At 35.0% G+C, this 21988-nt stretch overlaps 1 protein-coding gene across 5 annotated transcripts in view; it reads right to left on the bottom strand.

The window, feature by feature from the left end:
- SNX13 (sorting nexin 13) overlaps positions 1 to 21988 on the bottom strand; it is a 121898-nt gene that overhangs the window by 19841 nt on the left and 80069 nt on the right. For all 5 annotated transcript variants that reach the window (XM_054058880.1, XM_054058877.1, XM_054058876.1 and 2 more), the window contains 14 exons: positions 19905 to 20007; positions 15627 to 15716; positions 15104 to 15225; positions 12975 to 13096; positions 12719 to 12820; positions 11975 to 12063; positions 11474 to 11557; positions 9347 to 9485; positions 8769 to 8857; positions 7534 to 7633; positions 6324 to 6517; positions 4638 to 4742; positions 3061 to 3193; positions 2321 to 2358 (listed from right to left, as the gene is read on the bottom strand). In XM_054058880.1, the coding sequence (XP_053914855.1) occupies positions 2321 to 2358; positions 3061 to 3193; positions 4638 to 4742; positions 6324 to 6517; positions 7534 to 7633; positions 8769 to 8857; positions 9347 to 9485; positions 11474 to 11557; positions 11975 to 12063; positions 12719 to 12820; positions 12975 to 13096; positions 15104 to 15225; positions 15627 to 15716; positions 19905 to 20007 (1510 nt within the window). The remainder of the gene's footprint in view (positions 1 to 2320; positions 2359 to 3060; positions 3194 to 4637; positions 4743 to 6323; positions 6518 to 7533; positions 7634 to 8768; positions 8858 to 9346; positions 9486 to 11473; positions 11558 to 11974; positions 12064 to 12718; positions 12821 to 12974; positions 13097 to 15103; positions 15226 to 15626; positions 15717 to 19904; positions 20008 to 21988) is intronic.

Genomic DNA, 21988 nt, shown 5'->3' with positions numbered 1-21988 from the left:
CCTAAATATCCACTATAGAAGGTGTGAGAAATAACATTTCTGTTATAATGTCTAGATATGGAATAAATGGCATTATTAAAAAGGTTTGAACCCACTAACTATGCTTTAACATATACAACAGCAAGGACTCTCCTAAATATCTTATGATATAGCTTGTAAACTTAGAGTTCAAAAGTTCCAGATTGAAAAAAGGAAAAGAAAGATTCATTTTGTAAAATAACTGTTCCTCAAAATAGTTTTCAATGTCCCTTCCAAATAATCTTAAAATACATTCTTACAGCAACAGTATAAACTGCAGACAATGTATTTTATACTGGAAACTTAAGGAAACAGTCAGTTGCTGTGGCAAGGCACTACACAGCAAAAATTAATACCAGCAAATGAAATGGTTGAAATTTGAACAGATAACACATCAGACAGTTTGTATTTCATATCTTTGACATTAGGTATATTCACAGGAACACAAGTCAATTAAAAAGCAAAAATATCACACTACAACTCAATCTTATTCAATGCATTGTCATTAGCTATAAGTACACAATTTCCCTGACCTTTGAAGTAACCTTTCCATGGTCTGTTTTTCTTCAAGTATCTGACAAACATGAGGGAGCTAAACTAGGTGTACAGAAATTTACTTTTGACATGGAATTCAGCCAGGAAAAACTAATCTACCAGTATTCACACACCTGTAAAAGCACTGAAAGCCTTCAATAGCCCTGAGCAATATGGACCACAGAAAGCAAAGTTCTTCTGCATAAACAGAGCTTTATTACACATGCCTGCTAGAACGTTCTTCACTCTTCATTAAAACAATAAATTTCATACTCTGCAAACATACATTTCACAACAACAAAAACCAAGACTTGGAAGTGTTCCATGTGAATATCTATTTGTATTGCAACTGCGCTTGTTAAAGGCTTTAAGACTTTCTAGCTTAATTTGGAAAGGACACATGAAAGCAAGCAGCAGATAAACACTAGTCAGAAAGGCCACTGCAATGACAAATCCCAATCCATAAAATAGGACTACGATACATCCAAACATTTGAATTTTTTTCCTAAGAGATTAGTCAATTAAATTGATCTCCTATGAAATGTTACTAGAATTGTATGTAAATTTATAAAAAATACAGCTAAATTAAGTTTGTGTAAATTGTGCCAACCTTGCCTTTTCTTTCTATTTCAAAATGTAAACAAATGGAAAACAATAGGAAAAAAAGCCAACTTAAAAAAAGCCACACAAACAAAAAAACCCCAAGCAAACAAAACAAACCCCACAAACAAACAAACAATCCCCACATGGAAACACCTTTACATATATGTTACATGTATTCCTTTTACAAAACAAAATCTATTCTGCTGTGTGCAAGCATGATTTAACCTATGCCCTGGAACTCCTAAGGAGCTACAGCATCTTCCAAGAATGAATTAAAAAGGCCTATGAATCACATGAGCCAGGAAATTGCATGCAGACTGCAAACTTCTCTAAAATGAAAATATTTGGAAAAATACTGTCCTATGCACAATTGAACTTTGCATATTTTGGGGCTCAGCTACATATACTCTGAAGAATCAAGTAGGAAAGAGGGGAGAGAATACAAAATTTTTATGACTTTTCCTTTTTAAATAACTGTGATCGGATTTTCAGTTAAAACACTTTAAAACTAATAAGATCTATGTGAAAAGATTATTTGGAAAGAGTCTGGTAGAAGTACACAATTCTCTTCATGCATACACAACCACTAGCACACGCCTAAGTGTATTTCAAATATCTAGGTGAATTTATGTAACACAGAAAAGGTTCTGACAAACTGACAGTCAGAACTGCTTAAAAAAAAAAATACCAAAAATTGAACTTGAAATTGGTCAGGACCAGAAAAAAAAAAATCATGTTTTGAATAGATCAACTCCAGACAATTTTAGGTTTCTAGACTAAGACCTAATTCAAAAAAATAGAACAAACAAGCTATAAAAATTTAATTAAATGCCTGATTTTACAGTCTACTTGAATTTAGTCCTTCAAGATTTAAGTTTCAAAGAATCTTTTTCCCCATTATTACCCACCTCCAAATTATGCTTTGCATTAACTATTTCTGTTTCTGTGAGCAACAATGCACAATTTCATTAAATGCAGGGAAAAGTACTAAACGGACAATTTTATCTTATAGAATTATACCTACCGTGTGTTTTGATTTGATTCAAAAACTTTTTCAGAAATTAAACTGCAATAAAGTAAAGCCTTGAATGTACTAATTTAAATTATTTTATAACTTTCCCTACTGTCGAGTAGAAAAAAAAAACAAAAAACCCCAAGCACTTACCAGATTAATGCTGCCAGTAGGAGACCCATTAAAAGATTCTGGGAGCAGTGATGAAGGGGAAAGGAAAAAGTAGGTTACAAGATTTTTTCCAATGTGGGGCCACACGTAAGAAATAAAAATACAAATATAAAACATTATGGAAAACAATGGACAACTTTAGAATTGGGCAAAATATTGCACCCAACACAGAAGTACTTCAAGTTTACAATAAAGACACGTGAAGGAAAACGTATGCAAGTTTATACTATTAGTTTATGCTATATGAAATAAATGCTCCTTTTCAAGCTTATATCATCACATGAAATTGCTTCATCACGGAGTCAGTTTAACAGTTAAATTCCATTAAACTTGTATGAGAACAATGACTTTATGTGCTTTAAAAAGCAACATTTTGTACACACTTTCAATTTCTATTTCCAGATACAGTTGCAGATCAAAAGAGCCCAACATGCCGAACCTCAATACTTTTGAATAAAAATGAGAATTAGTCACGTAGTTATTTTAAAGACACATCTGTTACCAAGACTTGACAAAAAATTTACATGAGACTAATATGGTTACTACAGAAAAAAACCCTATTTGAGACCCAAAAAATTTTACAAAAAAAAAAAAAAGCACAAGGAGGAAACTACAGGAACTTTTTAATTTCTCAAAAACAGTGTAGATAATATTCTTATTTTCATTTTAAAGTAGAAGAAAGAATGGTCCCAGGAAATCCCCTTTACATATATATAGCTCACCTCCTTCACCATCATCTGATCCTCTGAAACTGGGATCCTTCAGCATATCCAGCTCAGCTAACATACGCACATACAACACATTCTGTTTGAAAGAGGGGTAGAATCTTTCATCTCGCAGCATCAATTCATACACCTAATGAAATAAAAATTCCAGCCTTATAAATACTTACTATATTTTATAATTATCAGACAAGCTTTTATAAATTCTGCATGACCAACATGCATGGACGCATTCTATTACATGTTTCTGGGTTTCCTTTAAGATTCCAATACAAGTTTGTGAAATTTCAACTGAGGCTTATTATTAATGAAACAGTTACAAGAACTGATTTTGCTGGAAGTATAATACAGTCTTAAGAAAGAAAGTAGCATGTTAACTAAATGTTTCCTTTCTCTTAACCCTTCAATTGCACCAGGCACACTTTTGGTCTTTACCCATTTCACAACAGGTTCTCCCTCTGAGTCCTTTTTTGTTGATACAACTATAAATGTAAACCTGCAAACACTTAGGGGGAGAGGAGAGAAGAGGGAAAGGAATGGAGGGGAGACACTGGATGCTACTTTCCTGAAAGTTTCCAGTTCAACCAATACAGCATGAACCTCAAGATTTAGTCATACAACCTCAAATGTAGGGGGAATTAATTAATTAAGTCTGGATATTCATGTCAACTCTGGAATATTTTAATCATGATTTTTTTTTCATGGAATACTTTATACAAATATTATCACCTGGTAAAGATGGAAGAAAACAATTCATGAAAGCCTGAGGAACTCAATTTCCTTTGTAACACAAGAGAAATTTATGCTTTCAGCAGAAATCACATGTGAGGCCTTTGTAACCTACTCTGAGCAACAGACTTCACAAGCTGTTTTCATTAGTCTTGCATGTAGACCTGAAGCTGAATAAAATGATTCTAACTTCAACAGCTCATATCACTAATTTTTGGCATGAATGAGACCACTAAGTTAATGACCTAAAATAAAAACCTCTCAGACTGAGTATATAATTTACTGCCATAATATTAATCCTTTTATATATATATATTAGACTTCAGTGATAACATCTATGTATGCAGGTAGCAAAAAGACTGCTTTTTATTCTGTATTTGCTGCTACTGAGTGCTACACTGTGCAGGCTTGCAAAAACAGAATAGTCAAATTAACTTCTTGAAAGATATATAGAATAAATACGGTAACGTTCTTACATCCACCTTTGAAAAAGAGAGGTAAAACCAGACCAAAATTGTACCGCTTAGTTAGTCTAAACAGGCCCATTTTCTCAAATTGTTGCATAAACACAAATAATAATCCCATAATTCTAAATTGTGCTTCATAATTAATTTCATACAGGACACCTACTCTTTCTCTTTCTATTCCTTTGAAAACCATGGACTACATATGGCTAAGCAGAAGCTGGGAATTTAGAGTATGATTTTTATAGTATAGGAAAATGGTATAACAAGTTACAGGTTTCAAATCTTTGAGTTCCTTCCTCTTTTTGCACTGGTTGTAGTGATAAATTTAATACTCCATAGACTTAACAGTTCCTATGAAATACCTGATGAAAAAAAGTATACCTTTCTCTGAATGTCATCAAAGATTTCAGGTGTTGGGTCCTCATGATTCAGTGTTTCTGCCAGTTTTGCTACTAAGTTGTCATCAATATTAACTCTTGGAGATGCCTGTCATAGAGATCTAAATCAACTTTTGCAGCATAAAAATAAGGAAGCTTCTATATTCACAAATAAAATCTAATGCAATTTGACAGTTTCCTAACCAAACTAAGTTTCTTCTTCATGAGTACTTCTAGCTCTAGAACTGTCTACAACACACAACATGAATCAAACCCTCTCCTCCCCCCAAAATTAACTTCAGAGTTTGTTTTGAAACTCAGAAATGTCAGGATTAAACACAAAGAATCACGCTGAAAACACTTTATGCACATTCATTTGAAGCAATAACTATATCGGACTTACTCAGATTTAAAAACAGGCTTATCTATGAATAGAAAGATCTAGATTCAGAAATTAATAACAAGCCAGTAAGAAAGCACATGGATGAAGTCCTGAAGTATCTGAGGAGAGGCTAACAGATTGTCAGCTCTGCCAATTCCTGGGAAGACAGTTGCTGTAATCACAGTAGCTTCTTATGCAGACCCCATTACAGCTTCTAGCACACTAACTCTATCAGATATCAGATTCACAGTCACCGCTTTGTATGACATACTTCAAACTACTGCCCATTAAGCATTCTTTTAGATGGGCCCAAGTTCACATACATTCCCCATTTTCTGTAACAGAGATGGGGAGCCAGCGCTGAACCAGACCAGACACAGCCCACTATCTATTAAAAGGCTCTGAGAGGCTGAGTTTATAAGCTTTGGAACAGCTCTGATGTTAGGTGGCTTCTGACTTCAAACTGGTAATCATTCAGTCAGCTCAAAAATCCATCAGAGCAAGCTCTGCACAGTCTAAAGACCACCATGTGGATAGACTCTTGATGTGAAAAAACAAGGTGAAAGAAATGACGTGGAAAGAGAAGGATTACAACAGATTTGAAGGATAATTCGTTAAGGGAAGCCTTTGAGTGAGTTGAGAGGGGTTTTTTATTCATACACATATTCAAAACAAAGATGCTTTGTTAACACAAGTCGACAAGTGTTCTCTTTAACAGTGGACTCCATTACTACATGACTACTGGAAGCATTCAAGACTAGTCTATTTAAAGACACCCAATGATGACATTGAGCAATTTTTACACACAGCTGCAGAGAGACAGGAAGTTATTTCACCTGAAAACTCAATCTTAACTCAAGTTTGTACAAATATTGGGCTGCATCATTTTGAAAACATTTCTTGGGGGGGCAGCAGGACAGAGGGAGGAAAGTGCAGAGGGCAGGGTAAAAGGAAGGGAAAGGAAAACAGACAGCACACAATGGGACAATTTCTTATTCTGTCTTCACATTTTCTCTAATTTCTCACTATTCCAGAAAGTCAGCTTCTAAGGAAAAATTCAGTGCATTTAACAAGATAGTGTCAGTATGAACCTTTTTCTATGGAAATGAGAGGAAATAAAAGAAGAAAAAAAGGAAGACATATTCTTATTGCTTAACATAAAAAGATAGACAAGTAATAGCTTAAATGTCAACTTCTGCTACGTCACATCCACTTCATATTAATGTAGCCACAACTACCAAAGTAGTATTTGTACAAAGAATAAATACCAAACAAACTACAAACAATGCAGAAGTAAGTTATTCCTACCTTTTCTGATAAATATTGCTCATAAACTCCAAATGCAGCTGCTCTTAATAGACCCTTGGTCTGATTAGTCTGATGTTTTCCATCTTTCTGCCGGCTTTGAAGTACCTCCAGCTGTTGCTGTGCCGTAACCCTGTATCCTTCCACTGTCATCCAGAAAAACAGATGTGCTTGGCCACCAGTCTGCTGCATGTAATCTACAGAAAACAGCCACCACACACTCATAGTTATTGTTTTGCATCTTAGAATAAGAATTCTCTATGATGTTAACTACATATGGAACCCTAGATTTGGTTATACACCTAGAATACTTGCCATCTAGAATCAAAATATAAGTATTATTATATATGCCAGTAAACAAAATTGTGAGCAAAGTCTAGGAACCTAAATGATTCCTAAAATGCACAAGTAAGATGTGAATCCACAATTACTGTGTGGATGTAATAGGCTTGTGCAGCACGATACAAGTTGAGAGGAAGTTCAAACCGGAATTCTAGCAAATCACGTGCATTTCCTGCATTAAAAGGACTATTATCACCAATGAAACTGATTGATATTCTTAGTAATGACCATCAGCAGCCCAATTAATTCCCAGAAGAGAATCAAACATTAGAAAGTAATAAAAATTTAGTATATAACTTTAATCTGTCAATTTTCTTGATTATATGATAAATCTAAAACAGTACATAAATTACTCCTGTATTTCAGCTTCTCAAGGAAGACAACCCTCAGAAGCCTAGTAATCCTCTAAACTTCAATCTAACCACTACAGTCATGACTTTCATTAGCTTCGGTGAGACCAGCAACAGTCAGACTAGCAACTGTCATCAGTTTCAGAGTTACTCCAATTATAAACCTATAAATAATTCTTGCAATGATTCTATTCTAAACAGGATGAACGTGTGAAATGACAGGCCAAGAAACATTGCAATAACAGTCTTTCAGAGAGATCAGTATTGAAACAAGCTTGATATAAGCTTACAGAAATAATGAGTATGGTGCTCTGAACAGTTTATTACAGACTGATTTGCAAAACAGGTTTGAGTTCCCACTTGCAAGGGACTCACACACATTTATGTCTCAGTAAACACCCACATTTAATGATTTCAAGTGTACAGTCTTGCAAGTTATTAGTAATACTCTAATTCTAACTCTAATTAGAATATTAATATATTCTTTATAAATAAAAAAGCTAAGATAAATTAACACTCACCCATAAAAAATTGTAGTGCAACATTGTCTACCAGAATATGGTCCAGAGGGACTGTGCAAAGTTTTCCAAAGTTTGCTGCCAGTTTCACAGTATCTATTTCCTGTAAGACAGTTCAGTGTGCTCATCAGCTTTATTTTTAGTAGTAGCTTTTAAAATTTCTGCTTACCATAAAGGAAATGTACTAAAAGATAATTTATCTTACAGATAGTAAAGCAGCCTCTCAATGTTTAGTTATTTTCACAGTCACTAATATGTGAAGATCTGGATCATAAAGTCAAGTTTTCACAACTATTTGCCTCCAACACGGATGATTTCTGCTACATGGGAAGCTGGCTTTTAACACTGCCATTCATATGACACTATACAGGTCAAATTAACACCAAATCCCTCACCGACAGTGACAGTTGCATTAAAATTAATTAACAAGATGAATCAATGTCAGAATTTGATGGGGTACAAGTCACTAGAACTTAAATTAATCTCTGCCCAACTTTTTTCTGTTACTATAACATTTCTTGGTATTACAGTGACGTTTCCAGACCCAGCTCTAGAATACTGCAAACATTTTAACAGACAGTATGCACAGGATTACATTGGAGCCTCATCTAGGTCCAATTAAGAGAGTCAAGAAACTAAGCAAAGTCAAACATACTGACTCTGTCAGACTTAAGATATAAAACAAGCAAACCAGAACTACATAAAAGTCTCAAATTTAACATCCAGTTTGCCTTAGGCTTTTCGTAGCTAAAGCAGTAAACATGTCAGACAAAAGGCAATACATGGAGTCTATGAGGCATTGCAAAATAATCAGCAAGGGGTACCATTATCAACAAGAATGATATCTTTGCAAAAGGCTGAGCTCCAGATACACACAATACGCACCAGAGCAGAAAAAAACCCTGAATCTACAGGTATAAATACAAACATGCTTTGTATATATGTAGCATTTTGGTTTAACTCTTGTACTGAGTAAGTATGAATACTTTTAAGATACAGTAACATATCTACACTGCTAAAGTCAAAATCCAAAAAACTCCAAACATATGAACGCCTGGAATTTTTTTCCATACTTAAAAACTGCATATACAAGACTAACTTCAGGTGTATAATGTATTTCTATAACTGCATGCTTCAAATTGTGTTTCAAAACTCCAGAATTAAAAAGCTAGCGCAAACAAGTAAGCCATTTGCACCTTCACTCTTTTGGAAATAAAAAAAAAATCTAAACCACTTACTTTTCCTGACTGCAACCTCTGAATTCTTGAATCACATACTTTAATAACATACAATAAACTGTTTATTTGATTTTTTATAGTGTTGATATCTGAAAGCAAAACCAAAAGAAGATTAAGCAATGCAAATGAATAAATCAACTTCTGTATAAAAATATCATACTAAAAGTGACATATGACGAAAAAAACATATCAGTTTTGAAGACAAAGGGGTTTTTTTCATCTTAAATACTTTACTGATAAAAGTGAAGAAGAAATATCTTTCACTTTCCTTTTTCAGATTAACTGTTAACTGACTACCCATTAATATGTAAAGTATTACTGAAATTCAGAACCAGTCAGGCAAGTTTCAATTCAGTTGCAGTTTAGGCACCTAACCATTCAGTCTACATATAACGAGAAAGGCACATAAGAAGATTCAAGTTTTAACACTTCACATATAATTTATTTATTTTTTAAATTACAAAATATTTTATAGTACGCTGCATATCAGTTTTTACTTTCTAAATTTTTGGGAATATTCTTCAGAGATCATGCTGGTAAATGCATTTCATTTTTTTGTAAAAAAATGCAGCACTAACCATCTCCCGCTGTGTCCAGAGATCGAAGATATTGCAGTTCTTCACTTGCTTTATCTTTCACTGCTTCCAACTCTCCTATATTATCACTTAATTTAATAATATTCATAAAGGCCTCATAGTTACAGTTGGAATCACGAATCTGAAACAAAAATTTTACAGTGTGAACAACATAAAATGATTTTTCATTAAATGAATCATTTTCATACAGCACTGCAAGCAGCATTTTAAAAACAATTTGATGCTTCTATTATCCCCTCCAAAATCCTAATTCAGATAACCTAGAAAATACTATTAAGCTATTTCAATACATACTATTTTCCCAATACTGGCATAGGGTGAACCTGCCCAGGGGACTAAAAAGAATTCGTGCATGTGAAGGAAGCGTAATGTGCTGCTGAGATCCCTAGAAACCATGTTGTGATTTCAACATGGAGATCAGAGGAAGGCTTTACAGTACGTGCACACGGATGCAGAGAGTTGTGCACTAACTCTGTCTTTACCATCTGAAGCCAAAAAAAGTCACTTCACCCACATCTTCCAAAAACACTCACTTTGATCTGGAAATTAAATACTTTGTCTGTACTGCAGAAGTGCATTGACATGACATGCATTGAGCGGAGAGAACAAAGACTGAACACTTTGACCCAAGTTAATGGAAAAATCTTCTTAGAAATCTGCTTTTAAAAGCAATAGTACAAGTGATACTCGAACTTCAAACACTTCATAAAAAAGTGAATTTCACAGTGAAGAAAGACAAATTTGGATTAATTTCTTAATTTTATACTGAATCTTTATATTTTATTGCAAGAGAATTAGTATCAAACTATATTGCACCTAGAAACATGGAATTAAACTTCTCATTTCCAGAAACTGATTTTTTTCATTCAAATCTGATTCTATGTCACAGGATCCAAAAGTAGCCAGAATTTATTTCAGTCATCTCCACTTCCGACCTTCATTTCTTCAACAATCTTAATTTCATAAGACTTGTATTAAATTTTTGAAAGCATTTATTCTTCTTTATCTTTCCTGAGCACATTTACTTCCTCATCTCAGAAAGCAATTATGAAAATTAATATTTGGGACATCACCATCACAACAGAAACTTTATAAAAAACTCAGAATTCTATATTTGGATGCAGCCGGTGGCAGTGCTCAGTAAATAAAGAATGAGGCCAAGTTACAAATAAAGAACATGAGTAGGAGGAAAGGTGAAACAAAAACTGAAAAGCTTGGTTCATATAAGAAGCAATGTATTTTTCTTATTAAAACTAGAAAAGTAGTGTGCAAACTTCTACATGAAATGGACGTGGCTGGACATGTACACTTGAACTCATTCTGTACATAAGAACCTGTACTCTGAAATCCAAGGGTGTTTTCAGCATAGAACTTGAATGCGTGGTATAAGACTACAATATAAGTATAAAAGTAAAGAGGACTGGGGGAAAGGATAGTAAAAAAAACCAAAACAAAACCCAACTTGATTCATGACCAATAAGAAATAATAAACTACAAGTTTTAACTTGCTCTGTAAGTATCAGCAACTTTAATTAAAGCGTGAATATTCTATTTATGTTACTTTTACTATGTTACTACTTTGTTACTTCCCATTCAGCTTAACTATTAAGGGTTACCACAAATATCCCTGAAACAATTACCTTGGGATTCCTCAGCAGAAGAGGAAAAAGAGTCTTACTACTTGTCATTCTGAAGGCCACTTAAGCTTTAAAAGACACATTGTAAAAAGAGCCAAGGAAAAAACTTCAAGGGTTACTGCCATACTTGCTGAACAGCTCAGTGAAACAGAGAACTCAACTTTACACTTCATCATACATCAGACCTCAGTCAGGTAACTTGCCAAATGACCACAACACGGAGTATAGATAATACAGATAGAGTGTGAACATGTGTGTATGTATACATATAAATACTATAGTATTAATATAAAATAATATAGTAATATTAATATAAAATTCAACAAAGCCAGAAGTTCACTATCTTTGCCAATATATCCATTTGAAATTTTTCTACCAGATATCAATCTGCCATGACTGCAGGAACCACAATTAAAGCCTCATATGAATATATTGAGGAAATATTACTCATTTTAAACATGGTAAATCTTACCATCCATATGACATACTGATTAATATAATCAGGATCACTGAGCTGGTTTATTAATGGAAGAAGAATTCCTCGGGAGAGGATTTCCTGAAAAATAAGATGTAATAAATAATTTTATACATTTATTCATAAAGCTAATATAACTGCAGCAATATAAAGATGACTACGTAGCTGTTAAATAAAAAGTGTGTAATTACAGAGAAAGTTCAACACTAGCACCTTCCCTACAAACTAACGTTAAGACGTTAATATCTCAAGAAAAGCAACATCAATTTTATCACACTTTTCTAATATTGTTAAGAGAAAAAGAAACTTAAAAAAAACATTGCAGACAAACTACAAACTGTTCTCTGCTATTACTTATCAGTATTGCACTGCATTTAAAATAACCAAATATTAAATTAAAACCATTTCACAAAATAAAATCAAAAAAGTAGTTCAAATCTATAATTTTTTATGGCATTAAACCAAAGAACTGGGATGGCTTTTAGAGCCCATACTTACCCTGACAAAGTATCGCATGATCTTGTTCTGGAAGTCTCCAGGAGGTAGCAATATATACAGTAAAACCTCACACAGATCCCTTAGGAATCCTAAGGGGAGAGAACAAAAAATCCTCAGCACAATTTTTGTATTACGTTATTTCACATCTTACCTGATATCATAAAACCCAACGGATAAACCCTTAAAATTAAATTCAAATATACAATCACAGATATTCTTGCAGTCCAAGCATCACAGTAACACCTTTCAAGACTGAATATAGTTAGCACTGATGTAAACCCGAGACATCTATAGTCTCAACACAAAGACAAAAGAAAAAGGAATGCCAAGAACCAAAAAAGTAACTCAAATGTATTTTCTTCAAATGTATTAAAATATACAGAGTTTTTTTCCCCATTGTTCACAGTTTGCCCCAAAAGACAGATTTTTTTAAATGAAGACTATAGACACAGATTTAACAAAAAGCAATAAGAATCTGCAAAACCATCCCCTGCCTCCCAGAAAACATTTCTACCTTAAAATTCTTCCAGTAAAAAGAGGAATAGCTATGTACATACTTAATTATAATATTAACATGCAGAAATTAGAGGAAATATACATGTATAGTAAATAATTATGCTTTGAAAGTCACATGCTGAGATTTCAGTATATTTAATTTCGGTATATTTAACTTTGTGAACACAACTGGTAGTATTTTAACTTAGCCTGCTATACAAAAATAACTTCAGAAGATAATATTGAGACCTTCTTCATCTTTGGGAGAAGTGCAGACTAGATCTCGACAGATATCTTTTTCCATTTCAACTTCAACCTCAAAGAATGTATTTACAAGTTCCTCAGCTTGGTCTATAAAAAAGAAAACAAAGAGAAACATTTTGTTGTAAAGATTGGAAACCTGAGAGTAAACTTGAATTATAAAATAAAGCTAACTATATTTCACACACGTAAGATACCCGCCTACTGAAATAAAAATACCAGCACATTTAAATCATTACATTACCTTTCATCTGATCACCTTTCTCTGCTATTCTTTGCTGAGCTTTCCTGAAAACTCGAAGATGAGTGCCAAAGTCATCAACAAGTCGTGTAGTGAAATAAGGCTGCCAGTCTGTTTCCTTTGACCTATCAGAAAAGAACATCCATGAAAATGAATTATTATATCCAAAACACAAAGAACAATAATAATTTTCTATTTCTCCTTCCTACCTGCCAAGAACTACATTGATAAAAAACATGGAAAAGCAAAGAAATAAATCAGTCTTCTAATTGTCTACGCACTGAAAACAGATCAAATTTTGTAAAATACCACTCTCATACTTGATTTGTTTTAAGGTCAAAATTAGTATCTGGAACACTGTTACAATTCATTACATTCTCAAATATCTGTGAAAAACCCCGTCTTAAACAGTCTACAACCTAAACCTAAAATATTCCTCAGGTCTTTTTCAGCCATACATTCTATCATTTTTGGAAGGCACCTAAACAAAGTAACTTTCTTCTGAATTTGCAGTATGCCCATGAGCGAGAGAATACAAGTTTCACTTGAAGCTATGTAAGACCTAATATTATCAACAATTAATTCTATAGCTTATATGAGATATAATTAGAGTGAATCTCCAACACTGCATATAGGTTAGCATCAGAAAACAGTCACCATTAGATGTGCATAAAACTATTTCCTTAGCGGTACGAAAAAGATGCAGAGATACTCTTAAGATGCCTCAGGGGCCAAACTAAAAAGGCACAATCAACAAATCACATACAAACACTAGGTGGCAGCCTTACATAATTCTCTCAAATTTGCAACTCAAAGAAAAAAAATAAATATCCCACTGTATCCACTTTCTCCAGAAGCTTGCAGGCTATATGGAATTAGAGATGATGGTACTAACCTAAGACTGCTACAGCTATATCCAACTAGTCATTATAAATACACTATATCATTTTCTCTTAATAATAACAAATGCTGCAGCCCTGTGAAGCCAATCTGAATTGTACAGAAAAATTGCACAGGATTGATGTCTACGTTTGAAGAGCTACAGTACTGCAGGAAAAAAAAATAATTGCCATAATTCGACCTGCTTTGACACAAACACAGTGCTTGACGTTGTTGAATGAAGTAACTTGGCCAAGTAGACAATAATATTGAAGTTGGGTAGCCAGGTCCATTTCATCATAGCACGGGATTTCTTGTTGTAATGTACATCTTATTTAGCCTAGTTTTTACTGTTTCCAACACCGTTTCCTAGGATTTCCATTATTCCACAATCAGTATTTTACTATAATGATTTTACTACAATGGAGTTTTCCTAGCATTAAACCTAACCCTCCATCTTTGACCTTTCTTGCCAGAAAAGCACACTGACCTACATTTTCCAAGTCAACAGAGGGATGGGATAACAATACCTCAAAACTACTAAGAAGTTTATTATATTCAGGTGATCCACAACTTCTTCTAAAGAGAAAACCGATAACAATCAGCACAGTGGGATGAATACCTGAAATCATCACTTAACAAAGAAGAAAACGGACAAAGGCATGAAGATAATTTCCCAGACAAGTTTCCCGACATCCTAATTGATTAAGCAACAGCAGAAAAACATCTGGGACAATTAAACTATCCATTTGTTCTGAACCAACCATGTTTTTATTTACATATGTGACCTATTATTTCATCCCCCAGATTGCCATTCCTTTGAAAATACTCATTGCTCTTACATATTGAAGAGCAATTCCACTTTTAAAAGTTATCTGAGCCGATATAAATATTTGAATTAATGACCCTGCTGTTTATATGAAACAGACCTGCGTATAAAAAGGTGATTCATGCAACTCAATGCTTAAGTTGCAGGAAAAAGTGCTATTTGGTAATTTCACATATTATTCTGAATTTTGAAACGGGCATTTTGCAAAAGACAGTGACTACAAACATCACTTCAATTCACTCCTTAAGGGAACAGCAAAAGACTGTAGTTCTTAGCTTATCATCTTAAAATTTTACATGTTCTTTCTGTAAAATGCACTGAACTATGCCAATAAACTTAATCATTTATTCACTACTATGCCACCCATAGAGGTATCTGTACATTTGCTCAGACAGTGAATTGATGTAAATACAAATTATCTTACCTGGCAGAAAACTGAACAAGTGCGTACTGAAGAGCCTGTCTAATTTCCAGAAGAAACGATTCATCATCGCTTAGTGTGTAATACCAATACTGCACATAGTCTCTCAGGGAAAACTGGATTACCTGAATATGGAAAGGAAAAAACAACAATGAACTAATGAAAAAAAAGACAACAAAATATAAAATAGCTCTTTGTGCCTAACAATGCAACAGCAGTCTTCCTAAAATGTTAACATAGTGATTCATACGCCTGTATCACTATGAAATTATGAGCAAAACAATACAACTCAGATACCGAAACCTCTTTTTCATATTGGTTTACATGTGTCCATCACCACTATGCTAAAAAACTATAATATACAGAAAACAGACTGGAATAGTGCCCAATATCCTGGTCCTCAGTGTTACCCCTCTCAAACATTATAAAATTTCTCAACTTTTATTTTTGTCTCAACTACTTAAATATTACATAGGCAATACTTTCAAAAATAAAAATAGATTAAGTAGTCCACATTAGAACTTACCTGTTGCAAAGGCTCATCTATTATATTCGCACCTGTCAGTCTTCTGTCAATCTTAATAGGTCTGGCTTCACGTTTCATTTCTTCTATGCACTTGAAAGAGATTAGGAAATGTCACTTCGCAGGTTTTAGCTATAATTAAAAATAAGCTCTACTGCTTATGATATACATATACTTCCAGTAATGACTTTATAGTAATAGGGAAAATGTTGTATAATTTACAGTGTAGATAAGATATAATCATAGAATCATTGAATGCTTTGGTTTGGAAGGGATCACTAAAGGTCACCTAGTTCAACTACCCCTGCAGCGAACAGGGACATCTTCAGCTGCATCAGGTGGCTCAGAGTCCCATCCAACCCGACCTTGAATGTTTCCAGGAATGCGGCATCCACCACCTATCTGGGCAACAATAATATCTGTATTTTTCACTATATAGTCAATAATAGTGAGGAACTAACCTGAAAACCTACTTCTTGCTAACTGTATAGGAGTAAGTTTGCTAAAATGCTAAATCAGAAGGAAGTAAAACTCAAATAGTTACAAAAGGAGGGGGAAGGATATGACAACAGCAGCACAAGTTAGTTTGTGAATAAGATTCAAGTTCCATACTTCATTATGAACAACTTGTACTATTTTAGGCAAGTAATTGTTCAATTGGGGTTTTTCTCTCAGTTTCTTTATCCATCTCAGCTCAGTCTACATGTCAGGAATTACTCTTTTGTACCACCACTACTTGACAGATGAGTCTTTAAAAGGCAATTGATGAGGGAGTAAAAAAATATTTTATAGAAGGACTTGCAACTCAGAGCACTTGACTCCAAGAATTACTTCACCAGAGCTGACCTTTGGCAAGTGACATACTGAAAAAGAACACCCTTTATCAGTGCTTCTCTGAGTGGACCAATACAGTGCAGTGCCTTTCTACAAACTCAAGATGAAATCTGCAATAAACTCCTTTATTTTCCCAGAAATAACAACCCAACAACCTACAGTATTGTTAAATAAAAAATTTAATCTGTGATCTAGAGGGAAATTAACGACTGTATCAGAAACAGAGAACTGCCAAAAATTATAAAAGAAAGAATTGTAAACCATATGTCCAGAGTTTCTATTTTATGTGACTCTTCCTTAGCATCTCCCATTCAAAGCAGTTAACAGTGAATGAGAGTGAAATACCTGAGGCCAGAAAACATTATTTCTCCTGATAAACCAACTCCGTACAACAATACAAAACTATTTTTTTGCAATATTTTCTTTATTCAACTTTCAATGCAAGGGAATTGTTCAATACTTCTTTAACCGCTTTTAGTTTATTGTAGCTTTTATTTTATTCCAGATTTTATGCCATTGTAGCTGTAATAGCTGACCATTGTTGTCACTTGGAAAGCACTGACAGTTAAGCCTGGCCTTCCAGACACTGACTTAGAAGACAGACATAAAAGGAGCAAACTCACATGAAGAAAACTGTCCTATGACAGTCACTTCATACTAAGTACTAATCTAAAATAACAGTATTAAATCTTCAGAGAGCAAAAATTAGTATCACTTGTTATTGCTAAATTTGACGCCTATTTACTTCATTTTAAGCAGGTAGGAAGCACCTATAAGGAACTTGGGACATGAACTCCACGTGAGATGTAGCACAGAGTAAAGAAACCTAGGCTCCACAAGCACGTAATTGCAGTGACTGAGCAGACTTCAACTTTTGCTCTGCTGCACTAACAGATATTTTTAAAGTTCTTTTTATAAACTATGCTACGTAAATATGAAAAATGCCTCTCTTGGACTGAGCCATTATTTCTCAAATTGCATACTCACGGTGATGGGCTTTCATAACTGGACGAGGTACATGGGATAAAAGTATCTGAATCAAATCCATAACATAGCATATGGCCAACTGACTCAAACAGTAAGGGATCAAATAAAAAACCAGCACTTATAACAATGATAACAACTTATCGTAATTTTGCAATATAGTACCCAGCCCACAGAAAGTCCTTGTCTTTTCGACAAAGTATAAGAGACATCAATTATGATAGCAACCAAACATTCCACACTTCTGTTGAAATTGGACTGAATCTATAATTCTTATTGAAAATGGCATTCCAATTAACAGTTCAGAAGGCTCTAAACTTGCCTTTCATTCAACATTATTTCAAAATAAATCTGCAGACAATTTTGGATCTTGCAGAGCCAGAACATTATGGCATCATCGAGTAAACTCCTGACACTAAAGTTATATAAAACAGACTTGCAGAAGGAAAAGCAAGACTAATCCTAGTTTTTAAACCTCCCTGCACATGCAAGCAAGAAAATAGCAGAATGGTATGTAATCGTCCATAAAACTTACACAACTATTTTTCCTTAATGTGAGGCATTCATAATACATTCACTAATAAGCATAATAAGCAGCAACCAAGGAAACCCATCAGCACCAAATCCTGTGCTCCAAGTTAGAGTCTGTTACATTCTACACATTATTTCCATCCACAATTTTGGTGCTCTGAATTATAAGTGATTTCTTGAAAATCACGCATTTGAACATTCATCTTAGCCTAGAACATATTAAAAAAAAAAAAAACCAACCCAAGAACTCTGACTACCTTTAGGGAAAAGAGATTTTTATAAAGAACTTGTATCAGATTACTTCTCAAAATACACTATCCCAAAGTAACTTCATATTGAGGTGAATTCAGTCTGTACTTGGTTCATGGAAGAAGCATAACCTATATGTTTGCCACTTGAAAGAGCATTCATGGCTTGAGACTACTTAGAGCCACAACGGTCTAAAACATGAAAACAATTTCAAGTTAAATATATTACTTTTCAATAAAGGCAAAAAACCCCAATATGGAAATAGTAAATAGGAATCTCAAGCAAACTACACATTCAGCATTAGTTAGGACTCATCACTTCTTGCACTGCTACTAAAAACCTCAGCTAAGCTAGCTAATGCTATTTTAATATAGTGGCAAAAAAAAAACCCAAACAAAACACTACTGTAGGAGACTAACAGAGTTTAGTTGGAGAACAACAGGCAGCATTTGGTAAACCAGCTAAAAAGAAATACCTTCATACTATAAAATTAAACCCAGAGATTATTCAAGACAGGTCAGTTGAGAAAATGATGGATCAATAATCCACACTCAAATTAGAAGTCAAATTATTGAACTTGTAAGGATTACCCCCTTCCCCAAGATTGTATTCTCTTATAAATCAATAGGAGCATACAGATGCACTGAGCTCCAAAAAATAATGTTAACATCTTAAAAGGTTTTTTCCCTCTACACTGCTGTAGAGGAAATTTAAAAGATAGAAAAACTTCTTGTAAACCTGCTCCCAAAACACAGGACATAAGCAACAGAAGAAAAGAATTTTCCAGAAGAAAATTTTTCACCATGAGAACAGCTAAACATTGGAAGGGAAGTAGTAGATTCCTCTATGCTGGACACTTCTAAGGCTCAGCTTGACAAGGTGCTGGGCTATCTAATTTAGACTATATATCACATAAAAAGATTGGACCAGATAATCCTTGAGTCCCCACCTAACCTGGCATTCAATGATTCTATGAACACTACACAATACATATATTATAGGCACTGAAGTCTATATATCACCAAGAACCTTAGTCCTCAAAAATGAGGTTTCATTAACAGAATCATTAGTTGATTGCTGACTTGCCCCTTTTCAGCCTTAAACTTTATATTTTCCATTTGGACCCAGTGACATTACTTTATTGTTTAGAACATGCTTAAATTCAGGATTTATTCCAACACATTCAAAGCCTTAAGAGAAAAGGCCACTTACCAACTGAGCTATAAACCAACCACAAAGAAAAGTTCTGTGATTAGAGAACATACCACTAAACCACAAAATACATTTCTATATGCTACTGGTAAGAAAGCTGAACATCCCCTTCCTTTCACAGACAACATGAAGTGCCATGACCTGATAGCTAAGAAAGGGCAAGACGTTTCACTCAAAACCAGGTATGAGATTAAACACAACATAACAAGAAATCTTTGGGTTAGGTGTTCTCTCTATTTTGATGAGTAGAAATGGATTAAACCAAGATACATCTAAACTTCTGAGCTGCCAAGATATATTGGTTCATAAACCAGGAATTCCTAGAAATCCTACCTCTCGGCTATTAAGAATTTATTCTGTACTAAACGGGAAACGGATACAACTATTAGAATAAATCTGGTTATTAGTGTAATTCAAATTTTCAAGTTATAAAATCTGATCTAGAAATTAAGACCAGTCAAGTCTCCTTACCTTAGGGATCCCAACTGATGTACAAGGAAGAAACGAATGTTCGCACTGCTCAAGGTATTTTTCTGAGTTGCTTTTGCCAAATAAAAGAGTAACCACAAACCCCCTAAAATGGAAAAAGAAGATCAGCTAGAACAAGTCATCTTCCCCATCTCCCACCCAAAAATATTCTCAGCAAGTTATAAAATGACAATATATGAAAATTCTCACTGTTCACTCTCCAAGTACATTGCTCTTTCACAGTGCAGTGTGCCACTGCTAATAGCCAACATAATACTAAGTACAAAGTTCCCCAGCCTTGTATTATTAGCCTTGACATATTCTCATCACACAGAAGATCTACGGAGCGCAGTTTATACTACACAGCCTGCTGCATGAGAAGAACCTGTGATGGCATGTTATTTATGCTCACAAATATTAGTACAGGGAAAGAGGATTAGAATACATACATAAGCTGCACTGGTTGTACTTACACAAAGATTCTTTAACTTCGACACTATGAAAAATAAACTCTTTAGAGATATATTTACACCACTTCATTGTGGCATAAGCCATAAAAGCACAGATCATGAAGAAACCAATGTATTAAGTGTAGCAAGAAACTACTGACGGCATTCGTTTAAATAGGAACAAAGAAAACTTTCAACTAGGACCTTATTTTAAGCTGCAAAGGAAAAACAAAACTACCACAAACCAGTAGTCCTGCCAGGCTGCATCAGAACAGTCAATGAAAAAATCCAAAGGATAACTGAAGTCAAACACAAGGTATTGGGGTTTTGGGGCTGTTGGTTTTTTTGTTGGTTTTTTTTTTTTTTTTGTTGCTGTTGTTGTTCTGTTTTTAGTTAATTCAGCATGTAAAGCTAAATAAATGGCCCATTCCTGGACCATTTATTTCAGATGAATATTAGATGAGAAATTAATTATTTTTTCTCTTCATAACTGTACAGTGATACTTAAATTATAGAATCATAGAATGGTTTAGGTTGGAAGAGACCTCAAAGATCATCCAGTTCCAACGCCCCTGCCATGGGCAGGGACACCTCCCGTGAGGACCAGGCAGCTCAAAGCCTCACCCAGCCTGGTCTTGGAACACTTCCAGGGAGGAGTCATCCACAGCTTCCCTGGGAAACCTGTGCCAGTCTCTCACCACCCTCATCTTGAAGAATTTCTTCCTAATACCTAATCTAAATCTCCCCCCTTCAAATTTAAAGCCATTCCCCCTCATCCTATCGCCACATGGCCTTGTAAAAAGTAGTTCCCCAGCTTTCTTGTACACCCCCTTCAGGTACTGAATGGCTGCTATAGGGTCTCCTTGGAGCCTTCTCTTCTCCAGGCTGAACAACCCCAACTCCCTCAGCCTGTCCTCATAATAGAGGTGCTTCAGTCCTCTGATGATCTTCATAGCCCTCCTCTGGACCTGTCTGAACAGTTCCATATCCTTTTTATGTCAGGGATTCCAGAACTGGACACAATACTCCAAGTGGGGTCTCAAGAGAACAGAGCAGAGGGGGAAAGTTACCTCCCTTAACCTGCTGACCACGCTTCTCTTGACACAGCACAGGATACTGTTGGCCTTCTGGCTGCAAGTGCACATTGCCAGCTCATGTCGAGCTTCTCATCAATCAGTACACCCCTAAGTTCTTCTCTGCAGGGCTGCTCTCAATCACATCATTTCCCATCCTGTATTGAAATCAGGGATTGCCCTGAGCTAGGTGTAGGACCCTGCACTTGGCCTTGTTGAACCTCATGAGATTCACGCAGGCCCACTTCTCCAGCTTTTCCAGATCCCTCTGGATGACATCCCATCCTTCTGGTATGACAACTGCACCAGTCAGCTTGGTGTCCTCTGCAAACTTGCTGAGGATGTACTCAATCTTGCTGTCAATATTGTTGATGAAGATATTAAACAGCACTGGTCCCAATGTAGATCCCTGAAGGCCACCACTTGTCATGGATCTCCATCTGAACATCAAGCCATTGACCGCAACAATCCAATTCCCTATCCTCCTACCAGTCCACCTATCAAATCCATCTCGGAAAGCTACTAGGTTGGTCAGGCAGGACTGGTCCTTGCCGAAACCATGCTG

The sequence above is a fragment of the Cuculus canorus genome, chromosome 2 (assembly GCF_017976375.1).
Source record: "Cuculus canorus isolate bCucCan1 chromosome 2, bCucCan1.pri, whole genome shotgun sequence".
Taxonomy (NCBI): Eukaryota; Metazoa; Chordata; class Aves; order Cuculiformes; family Cuculidae; genus Cuculus; species Cuculus canorus.
This window is presented reverse-complemented; position numbering and strand designations above follow the sequence as displayed.